The 12,140-nt window shown below is 38.3% G+C and overlaps 1 protein-coding gene across 7 annotated transcripts in view; it reads right to left on the bottom strand.

Annotated features, from left to right (window-relative positions):
• Nucleotides 1-12,140, bottom strand: part of RNF111 (ring finger protein 111) — a 41,489-nt gene that overhangs the window by 17,984 nt on the left and 11,365 nt on the right. For all 7 annotated transcript variants that reach the window (XM_069867237.1, XM_069867238.1, XM_069867239.1 and 4 more), the window contains exons 3-5: nt 2,155-2,281; nt 717-880; nt 40-237 (exon numbers count right to left, since the gene is read on the bottom strand). In XM_069867237.1, coding sequence (XP_069723338.1) covers nt 40-237; nt 717-880; nt 2,155-2,281 — 489 coding nt within the window. The remainder of the gene's footprint in view (nt 1-39; nt 238-716; nt 881-2,154; nt 2,282-12,140) is intronic.

Genomic DNA, 12,140 nt, shown 5'->3' with positions numbered 1-12,140 from the left:
AGGCTACACAACAGTTTCGAAAGGTCTCTTTTTCTGTACCTCCAGCTGAAGTACCAGCAGTGCTGCCACTGGGAAGACTAGAAGTCGTCTCTGGTGCTGCAGAGGGCTGGCTGTTGGAGATGTTTGGAGCTGCATCAGAGGCCTGCTCTGAGGTAGACGTACTAGAACTGTTACCAGAAGCAGAACTCGCGACCTGTGGCTCCGCTCTAGCTGACGTGGTTGGCACAACTGCCGGCTCTAGTGAAACAAAAAAAGGCTTCTATGTTCCTTAGGATTTAAAAGCTGCCTTTCTTTTTTATTATTATTGTTCTTGCTGGTTTTCAATTATTTTACAAGAAATCTTCAATTTTGGTCTTGCCAGGTGCTAGGAAACTCAGAACACAAAAGCCCAACAGGTACAAAACACAAAACTCAATTCTATTTCACTCATCTGTGGGGGAAAAAAATATATACTTTTTTTTTAATTCTTAAAATTTGAGTTGATCTAATGTAAAAGAAATTCCCCATCAAGTAGACTCACTGGGAACGCTCAAACTTTTAATTTTAAGAGGAACGCCACAGGAGAATTTTCTGACAGGCTTGGAAATTCATTTGTTTAGAATTGAGACTTTTTCATAGAAAGGTGCATTACAACTGATGCAATTAATTCCACTCCCCTTACACCGATCATCTAGCTTCTGAAAAAGGAAGCGATTTCTCTGACCAGCACAACTTACCATCTTCATCCACGGTAAGGTCCACGACTTCAGCAGTACTCTGCCTCAGTGGCTGTATGACTGTGGAGACCCTACTGCGGTTCCGCTGCTCCTGAGGTCGTGCAGCATGAGAACTTGAGCTCTGTCCCCAGTGCGATCTTGTGTGTCCAAGTGTTGAACGAGACCTTAAAAAAGGGAACACCTTAAGTATTAACCGAAATTTTGCCATTATTGAATTTTTCTCCTCAATGTTTACAAAGCTATTTGAAGTTTTATTATTATTGGAAAATAATTTATGTTGAAACACCCCACGACTTTGCATTCACTAGACATATACTTAAACATTACTGCAGCCTTTACCAGATACCATAACAGCAAATAAGCAACAGGTAGAATCTGAAGGTTTTTCAATCATGTTCCTACACACAGGTAACAAATTCACAGTGAAACCCTACAGCTACTGTCAGCCAGCAATTATATCTGAAGTCATGTTTTAACTTGCTAATAGTAAATGAAGAGTCTCCAAACCCTATGCTATTCATATGCAACCAGAAACAGCAGATCTATGAATGACACAGTCGTAAAGACAACACTCAGCACTCACTCTACTCAATTTAACCATACAAATCCAAACAAGTCAATGACACCTTTGGAGTTTAAGCTGAGAGGATACTGTCTTCAATTAAGTGAAGAATTCCCTTACAGTATTTTATTTAACGGTTCACTCTCAAAAAACTGTGACTCTTCGGTATTTACATAAATCAAGCAGCTCCTATTTTCCAGTTTGGAAAAACCACGTACTCGAACTTCAGAAATTCAAGTGGAAAATGTGAAGAAAAAAGAATGACTTCACTAAAACCAAACAAAATCCACTGCACAAATCACCAAAGAGCTCAGCCTACATTACTGTTCTGCCTGTGCTGCCTTCACCCCATCTGTGTAACTCACAAACAACAGTGTATTTTCCTGCAGTGCAAAAAGCACACTTGCTGCAGTCTGCTCAGCTGGCTTACACTTAAATTCCACTTCAGTAGTTACTGTTATTTGAAGATCAGATTGGTTCAAAAAGGCACATTTTCTTTAAAGTCTGTATTTACATAATGTTCAAATTAGTTTGTGTGTGTTTTGTGGATGTCCTACTAACACTCCAGAATGAAATTTGCCTCCCAAGCCTCTTAAAATAATTTAGTGTTACTGTCTGGTGACCAGAAGTGCACATTGGAAATACAAGGAGAGGTCTAAGGTTTCACCTCCTACTTCATCTTGGGGTTTTGGTCGTGGGCGCTTTTTTTGCTGTTTTTATTTGGTTGTTTGTTTGGGTTTTTTTAAATGAAAAGAGCACATTACACATTCTAAATAAAATTTCTGTGACATTACCTTATGGGCTTTTTATGACACAGAGCCTTGTGTCAAACCGAGTCAAGCCACATTGTATTAATAAAAGAGAAGCAAGTCTCACCTGTAGCTTTCACCGACGGTGACAATCTCCACCTCGCTATCTGTTGAGGTAACATTTATTTCTTCATTAGCAGTGACCTGGGGAGTGGAGGATGCTTCAATCACCACAACATCTTCATCAATACTTCCTGATGAGGCAAAAGGAAAAAGAAAGTTTGAATGCTTCATCTACCTCAGGAGCTGTCACTATAAGAGACTATTTTTTTAACCTAGCCTTAAAATACATGTAAGTAGAGCCATGGTATATACCAAAACTTCAGGTGCAATTGTCAAACACATGACCTAACTACAAAAGGCAGCATTCTGCTGTAAATATTGAAGTAAAATAGAAAGGAGACAGAATATTGGGGTGGAGACAGGCAAGCTTACATTCTATTCTTACAGTCTATTGGAAGTAATTATGGTGAATTTTATCAGCTGTAACACCAACAAAACTCAGGCAATATAAGAACAAAATAAACTAGCAAAGCAGTGGTGGTTTGTTATCATTAATAGCTTTATTTTTACATTTTTGCAGGTATTCAAATCTCAAGGCTAGACAGAGGCAACAGGAGAAACATGATGCACTAATATTTGTTATTTATTTCTACAGCAAAATGAAGATCATAAACCCACTGGTGTTTATAAACATCTTTACAAGCACACTTTCAGCGGCATTCACAATTGTATACCAGACAGGAAGTTAAAATGAAACTATCAATGGTAAAAAACAACCACCAAAAAACCTCACAAAATCAGTTCAGAGAAGTTTTGATAGGAAAATTTCCACTTCAGAAAGAATGATGTCAGCCTAATACAGAGACACACACAGAAACACTTCGCTACAGCTGAAATACTGACAGTGACAAGTTTGAGCTATCTAGAACACTCAGACTGAGCTATGGATTATTCAATACAGTAATATCACTAGGCACAAAATAACTTACTAAATAAATGAGCTGAGATAGCTTAGTAATAACAAACTACCATTTTGAGATTTACAAATTTCTTCAAGAAAATTGCTTGAAGAATTTGATCTCATTCAAGTCAATACTTACATCGCGTATGGACCAACAGTTCTCGGCTGCTCTACCCAAGGACAAGGTGGGGCAGATTATTCCCTTACCCCCAAATATCGACATTTTTACATTTTGGCAAAATAAGTTGCATTATTTCCCAATGGCCTTTGTTTCTGGTCATACTTATCCCAGAGAGACTGATGCCTGAAGATGGAAAGAGTGATGCCTCCGAAGAGTGGTACTCACCAAATACACATGAAAGTTTGGGGAAAAACTGAAAACATTGCAGTGTTTAAAAAACAAAGTCACATGCTAAAATTGAAAATGCAGAGGCAAATTACTCAAAGTGAAAGAAAGGCAGTTGAAGTCACCATCACACTCAGGAGAAACTAGATGTTGTGCTTTCGACGTCTTGGCCAATCCTAAGTAAATAAGCACCAGCTTACACAAAACTGTCTTATCTGCTTCTCGGACAAAAACAGGTAACCAAGCGGCTGGGGAAAGGTCAGTTAGAAAGAAACCCAACTGTTATTCCTCTATATCTGTGCTCCTAAGCATGCACTTCTCTGAACTACGAGTACGCTTGAAAGCACTCCTGGGAGTCCACACATCCTCGGGCTCAATATCTATTGAAATTTATGACAGGTGCAAAAGCAGGAAAATTTAGGCTTAAGTATGATCTCACTGCTTCTCAAAATAAACAGCACCTCCTCAAGGAAAAACCATATGCCCTGCAATTCTAGCATGCATCTCTAGCTAAACTCTGACACAAGCTTATCTCCTGAAAACCAGAGGAAATTCTCAACAGAATACCTACACGATTCAGGTACTCAACTTTGTCATGGTTTGAGAATTCTACTTAATTTTTTAAATTTTTTTTTTAAGCAAATCTTTTGTCAAGGTCTTTTTAGAGGCCACACAAGTCAGACTGTAGAAATCATCAGGACTGTTGCCTGATCAGCAGGTTTTACGACTCCCAAAATAATAAAGAAAATCTTTAGGAAAGAAGTCAAAGCTGCTATAAGTAGCACATAGTGTAGACGTAGTTCAACTTTACGGTATTTCCTACTGCTCATGATTTCTAATAGCACCCTCTCAAATCAAAACCACAAACTGACGGGGTTTTCATCCCACAAAGTGCTTTCCTACACATGGAGCCAATAATACACTTTCTTCAAAACAAAGCAGAAAAAAACCCTCCTCTAAACTATGTGAATACTTGTAAGGCATTTAGTAAGATTATGTTGCTAGGAGAAAATTATGAATATAAGTTATGATAATACACAGCTTCGCACCTCCTTTTTATTTAAAAGAGCTTTCAAGTGAGTGCTATTAGAAGCACACTAAGTGGAAAAGGATATTTATTTGAACCTCACTTATTTCAAGAATGTTGCTGTGGTTTGGAGAACAATTAGACAATCAGCCATTACAAACTGCTTTCATTACATTATATCTGAACAATCAGAAGTCAGGTGATTAGCAGAACTTCAGTAACACAGGCAACACTGAAGTAATGTCCGTAATCCTCATCAAGCAGCTCTTCCACAGCCAGGCACTCACCATAGAGCCGGGAGTACTAAGTGCTATGAAAACCCGATCTTTCACCATTAATAGGATTTACTGTTTCTTCCTTGCCTGTCCTCAAACATTACCACAAGAGAACACAGATTTTGAAACATCACAAACAAAACCACATTGTTGTATTCTGATTTGGACAAAGCAGAGCAAAGGACAGTGCTAAAACAAAAACAAGTGAAATAATCTGTCAAAATGAGGTGTCGGAGGACAGAGTCCTTGGCAGGCCAACAGGAACAGAGTGCCTGCAGCCCATGAGCACCAACGCAGCTGGCAAGGAGAGCCCCCTGCAACTTCAGCAAGTCCATATATAAGGGATTTATCCCAACATTACAGCATTTCATTTACAAGATGATTAAGAATTAAAACTGCCCTGATACTAAAGAACCAGTGAAGTTTAAGATGTCTTTTTTAATGTTCTGTGGGATGAAAGCTAAAAAAAAAGATATATTTTCTGCCAAACGCACCTAAAATTCAAGTCTGCTGATTTGAATTACTCCAAGCCTAATCCTAGCAGAGCTACAATGTTTTGCAGTGCCACATAATCTAACGTTGCAAGTTAAGTTAGTGTCTGACTGCAAACTTCACTGGTGCATCAGCTGGAGTATTTTAAAACTTGAATTTTAAGAGTGCCCAACCCTATAGAGGAGAAGGGAACTTTCTTCAGCAAGATGACTGAAGTGCTGAAATAGAACAAATGGATTTTCAGAGGTTTTGCTACATTGTTTCTAAAAATATTTGCTGGAGTGAGTTTTGAGGCACTTGCATGCCTCAAATATTTACCACAGATGTACTCTTGGGAGCTATCTGGAGAATCCAGGGCTATGCGCTAGCAGTAAACAGCTGGTCTTTATCTTCAAGGTCTTTACACCTACATGGGACTAGACTGTATCTACCCAGCTGCAAAGTAAACTTCTTAGGAAGAGCGTAAAACCAACAGAATTTGGTATTTCAATAAAGTCCAGTTCTAAGGCACTGCACAATTAACAAAACGCACCAATAGTCAAGGAAAAATCCATAATAAAACAAACAAAAAAAATACAAATCCAGAAATATACCAGACAGTAAAATGCTCTATAAACTTTTCAGTATTACTTTTCAGTCTGTGGTCCACTACATGGGATGTTTTTATGCAGTCCACTATGACAAGGCACACTTCATTTATCTGCTTTTATGCACATGCCAGTCACAGACCAGGATATCTTCTGTCTGGAATTTGATTTTGCTTGAAGTAAAAATATGAATACCTACTTCATCAAGGTATCATCTAAACGACAGAACCCTTAAGAGAACAGCTGAATCTGTATCATTAGAGTGTTCCTACACTAATCCTATACTTTTTGAAGGTAACTTCCTTTCAAGGAGAGTCACTAGACTGCTGGCAGCAAAACAGTAATGCAGATCTGAGAGGTATTTTGTACTACTCTCAGCATAATGCCTATGGCTATAAAACAGAAAATTATCCTCCTGCAGGTATGCACTACTTCTCTCTGTCATCTCCTGAATAACAAAACATAGCAAGAGAATTATACTCGAGTTGTTTGCGACTAAATTAGCCTTTGGGCTACCACTGAAAGGCTTGTTCTTCATTTTAAATAAGACAGTCAAACCCAGAACTTGTACTGAAAATAAAAATGAGAATTTTATTAGTTTCCACTGAATTTGGTTTTTTTCCTCTACTCACACCCATAAATATTTTATAGTGCAGGCAAAACACCAAATTTTAGTTTGCCAGTTTTCTATATCCCAGCAATTCAGAGCCATTAACAGCAGTTAGTAATAGGTGTCGTACATGACTAATGATCAGTAATAATCAATAACTTTAGAGAGGCTTCTCCCCTCTCTTTTAAAAGCCTGTTTTATGTAGAAACCTAGAACTCAGCTAGCCTAGAGAAGGGGGAAACTACATTGACTTGAACTCAAATTCGAACATGTTCAAAACTATAATCACCCCTCAAAAAACAAAACACTTCCTCCTCCAGGCCCTACATCACAAAGAGAGTAGATGTCAGATTAAAGTACTTTATTAAGCAGACTATAACTTTTAAATAATAAAATACTTCGTAGTCCAATATTTAGATCAGTAAATGAGGATAGCTTTTCCCCAGAAAGCTGTAAGATTATTTCAGAACTATAACTGCTAGGTGCTATGGACAGAGCAAATGTAGTTCTGGGAAGCAGCTTTCAAAATCAAATACCTACATAGTTCAGAAGTTATAAGCAAGAGACTAAGCTTCACACAGTATTACATTTTAATATATATAATTATAGTCTGTGTATAATATATATAATGATCCTACTACTTAACTCTGAAAGATCATGGCACAACTCAGATTAATCAATCGTCAACACAAGTACCCCATAAAGGGCATATATAACACTGGTATAATATCCGAACTTATGTTTGGCTGACCATTGTCCTTCCTGGAGGTATTTTACATTTATTTTGCAATTAACATGGGGTTTAACTACTTGAAATACTAAATGTAAAAGAGTGAAGGAGTCTTACAAAACACAATTTCATATGAGACAGTCTGACCAAGCCATAAGTGAAAAGAGATTGAAAGTAAGCAGTCAAGTTCTAGGGACAGAGATGACCGCGTTCCAAGCTTTCACTGGATCAGCCCCAGGGCCTGCTGAGGTCCCTGCTCTCTCTGCCAGCTGCAGCAGGCATATCCATACAGAGAGGGTAGAAAATCCAGGCTACAGTCTCTAACTGAAACCTCTCCCACCACTCAGCAACCTCAACAATGCTACAGATGCCAGAGAGCATTTTCTTGTCTATTAGACAGTAAGCGTGTCTAACCCTTTTATGAGCTTGCTGACATCGTGTGCCGCTACAGCATCTTGTGCTGATGAGTTCAAGACAACTACTTGGTTAGTAACTCAGCTTGAAACAGAAAATACGATCATACTGGTGTTAATGAGTACTACTTTGTTCGACTTTCAAACCTCCTGAACTAGGTGCGACCAGCACCCCTGCTCCTGATGCCCAGGAGTATGATTTTATGAGGCAAGCAGCCATTCTCTGTGACCGAGCAGGTCACGTATTCGTTCCCTTTCCCTCCATTCTCAGGCTCTGAAGGTCCTGTGGACCAAGTAAACAAACCAAACAAATTTCTTCTTCCCCTCCCTATCAACCTCAAGATTCCTGTGTGCCAGGACAAATACTCCCCTCTTCGCTGGCCTTGAGGTCCCAGGCACCCGGCCAACCAGGTGGTGTTGATCCCATCGCAGAACAGGGAAGCACAGCGGTGCACAGAGTGCTGTCTATAAATCAAGCCATTACTAAATGGGAACTGCTGCTAGACAGCGAGAATCATGACCCGCTGGTGGCCAGGGACGCCCCACCATCATCTGCTTCCTCTGAGGACTGAGTGAGTAACTCTTATTCTTTTATATGGTTTTTGAGTATAGATTATGATTGTTATACCGATACAGCAAACCACATATAGACCAGTTGAAATACTAAATGTAATATTAAGATTTGACCTGGTCTGCAGGGGGTCCAGGAGATTAGGAATTATATGTTAAGCTGTCTATCAATTCTCTATTATGCTATTATAGAACGTAGTACAGTGATTCTGCTTGTAGAAATGCAGTACTGTTCTAAGCATAACATGCTGCTAAGAAAATAAAGCTTTATTTTTAATTCTGTCATCATTCAGCTGAGAACTCCTAGAAGGACCTGTCTGTCCCCTCAGTCAGGTGACACTAGGTTAGAAGACAACTTTTCTGTCCCTGCCACCTATTTAGAATATACTTTCCAACAGTTGTGCATAATGGGAGAAATTTTCAAGAACATACAAACTGCTTAGAAGCCTGCACCCTGGTGGGAAAGACAGTTAACAACCAGAATTTAGGGGATCTTGTCCAACTCACGTCATGCTAACACCGGGTAATCCAAAACTCTGCTGACTGCTCCTAGCCAAGCACATAAACTTTAGTCCTACCAGTAACACTCCAAGTAGCAGCTTTTCAGCACAGAAAACTGCAACAGATACAGGGAAGCGTTGAAGTGAATTCCATGCTACCTTATAACTGTAGCTGTCTAAAGCTTCAATTCACAGCAGATAGATAGAGCAAGTAGTCAACGCAGACTGCTCACAAAGCCAAGTGCTTTCTTCCTCTCCATTTCCCAGTTCTTCCCCAGCCCCTCTCTAGAAAGAGGCACGGTAGAAAGGATATGCACTCACTTTTTTTCTACTAATGTGACTGTGATAAAGCTCCAAATGATGAGCTGCGTCAGTTACTGTGAGAAAAGGAGCACATGCTGTAGTTTTAGAAAGGGTTAAGTAACTGAAAAATAATCAACTCTAACAATTAGCAGCTCATTTACACTTAATATATGTTTATCTTGAACCTGTTAAAATAATCTGAACATGAAGTTGCATGTTTAACATTTTCACCAGCCTCTGGCTTTCAAAATACTGAATGTCTATATTCAACATTTCTGGGAGAGAAATGACAAATACATTAGAGGAATGAATAGGAAAGCAGTGAATAAACTCAGTCTTATCATTCTAAGTAGCTTTGAACAAAAACTCAAACAGCTTCTGATCAGCATTATATTCTAAGCGAAGAGGCAAGGCCTGGCTAGCACTAGCTGCTCCAAAATATAAAGCAGTATTTCAAACCCTGAAGGAATTTTAAGTGCTATTAGGTGAACAATTTCTGACAATGGAAAATCCTACCCAGTTTTGGTTTGTTTTTTTTAATAATGCGACTTTCCCATTTCCTGGGATTCAACTTTAATGCCAAATCAGAGTATGTGAGGCTAAAGACCTGTTCTAATTTTACCTTTTGCCAGATTTCCCTCCACAGATTGGCTGTCTCCAAATGGCACCCCCAGCCCTTTAAAACCAAACTGAAAATCAAATACCTGTGCAAGGACATAAAAAAAAATGCATTACAACATTAAAGAGATGCAATTACAGTACAAGTTGAAACGCTGTGACCTTTGACAAGTAAAGTCAAAAGACTATTCTCTCTCTAGGTGTGTATACAGGTCTTCCAAGCATTAGAGAAAAGCTTCTGAGCTACCTAAACAAAACACAGAATCAAAACGTGTTTCACAGCAAAAATGCTGCTGCTTGCAGGCATTTTAGCTGCAAGCCCAGAATTTCAATTAAAACCACCTGACCAACACCCAGGTTAGAACATGTAACCCTGAAAGCACTTGCACCTTCACCTGTAACTGTGTCCTTAAACAGTTTAGGTTGTCCTTGAACTCTCAACTCTGCCTCTTTCATCAGCTTCACCTGATCATCCCCAATTTAATGAGGACAACTGCCTTTTACAGCAAGCACTTGGGAAATCCAGCTGTTAGGATTTTGTACTTGTTCAATAACCCCCCACTCCCAAAGCACTAAGTTTCACCACAGGAATAGCTGAAGCCCTGATAGAAAAAGAAAAGGAGGAAAAACCCTATGTAGTGTTTCGTTTTTTTTCTGGTAAATGCTTTTCTAAAGCATTTTGCTGAAACAAACAAACACCCTGCTCCCCAACATCTTCATTCATATAATTGTCCAAAAATAGAGTAGTTAATTTTATTAACTACAAGAACTAAGCTATCAAATGCTCATTTGTTTAAAGTGATCTGTTGCTTTAATTTCTCACAATAATCAGAGAGCAATATTTTCCAGAACAGCATACACTAATTAAATTTACTGGTCCTTTAAAACCACTGTATCTGTAGATAAACATCAACACTGAAACCAAAGAAGGATTTTGTGACGTATCCTTAATACAAATGGCTATTAAATAGGCTACAAGACTAAGCACATCACTTTGATGCCTGCTTATTTAAGCTTCAGTTATAACTATCTTTTTAAATTTTATTTACTTTTTGTATTATTATTATCCTCCTCCTCCTCCTCCTTTAAGTCTGTCCTCTAGAACTTTTACACATATGCTGCAGGCCTCATTCTTACCAGAAGTTCTTTGTCCTTCAGTATATTCTGTAATTTCAGCAGATGCACGTGTAACCTTCACATGTCAATCTAGAGGAAAAATAATTCTTCTCTAACATTAACAGGCTAGTGTAGCATTACTAGCAATACAAGCCTTTCCTCATACAAACACCATCGTGCTTGCACACTACACAGAAAAGTTGCATAGCTATTTTCCCAGCTGTCCCCATTCCTGTCCCAATTAACTTCATAACTAGAAAAGCCTTATCTAACAGAAAAAAGCTACAGACAGTGTTAATCATAATTTTATCTTACTAAAAATAGGATACTTCTACAAAGGAAGTCTACTTAACTTCCTATGTTATCTGCAATGCAAATAAAATTCTCAAAACCTTCCCATCAACATATTTACGCTAGAAAAAAAAACGCAGTATTCACATACTCTATTAGAATTGCCTCCCAGCAAGCTTTTGCCTAGAAGTACAGCCACGACGATACAAATTCTTTAAAGCACACCTTATTTCAGTTACAGCTGATGTCAGTATTTTAATCTAAATTTAACTGGTGCAGACCTAATTGATTTTTCATTCATGACCTGAGAATAAGCATAATTTCATAAATTAAGAATGCTTTTCAAGTAGTATAAAAATTAAGCCCTTGGACAATGCACTTACTTTTCCACATAACCAGATGAAACAAACTGCAAGTTCCAGTCTTCCTATCATCAAAATAACATAGTGAATCGCTGAATTATCAGAAGTCGCCTGAACAACTTGAATACTCACTGATCATTACATCAATTTTTAAAGAGGTCTCTCTCCAAAAAGATTCTTTTGAAATGCCTACGGAAAGCCACGCTACAGAAATACTTGTTCTACACTTCAAGGGAAATAAAAGCACAGAAGCGGTATTTATTGAGTTAGTGTTAAAAAACCATGGGTGTAGGTTTTAACCGTTCAAGTAGACAAAAAAAATTGAAAATTCTCTCTTTGAAAATGTTTAGCATGATTAGAAATAGACGGGTGCGTAAGAGGCCACAACCTGTATGTTCTCATCCATATACCAGTTTCATCGTTGCATGATGGTCTGTGCAGAAAGAGAGGTCCTACAGCATTTTACAGTTTGTGAAACTCCACCCTCTCAGCAAATGAGAAGAAACTACTAACTTGGAAACAGAAGTGTTAACAGTTTCCCCGAATTCTTTTTTAATATGAATGTGCACATAGCCCTATGCATCAGTTATTTACAAACCATACCCTTCAATATGCTAGAACATGCCTATCAAGTATAACTTTTCTATGTTTAAAGAATTACATTTCTGTCCCCACAAATACACGTGAAGATAATTAAGGCTGTGTAATAATAATTCTGTTTGAGTTATTTATGCAGCCCTAGCACCATGTAAAATTTTTGCACTACAAATTTCACCTCTTGTATTTAAACAGTAAATTAAAGAACAACACACAAATTTTCTGCCACAATGGATAACAAGCAATAATCTA

The sequence above is a fragment of the Phaenicophaeus curvirostris genome, chromosome 12 (genome assembly GCF_032191515.1).
Source record: "Phaenicophaeus curvirostris isolate KB17595 chromosome 12, BPBGC_Pcur_1.0, whole genome shotgun sequence".
NCBI classification, from domain to species: Eukaryota; Metazoa; Chordata; class Aves; order Cuculiformes; family Cuculidae; genus Phaenicophaeus; species Phaenicophaeus curvirostris.
This window is presented reverse-complemented; position numbering and strand designations above follow the sequence as displayed.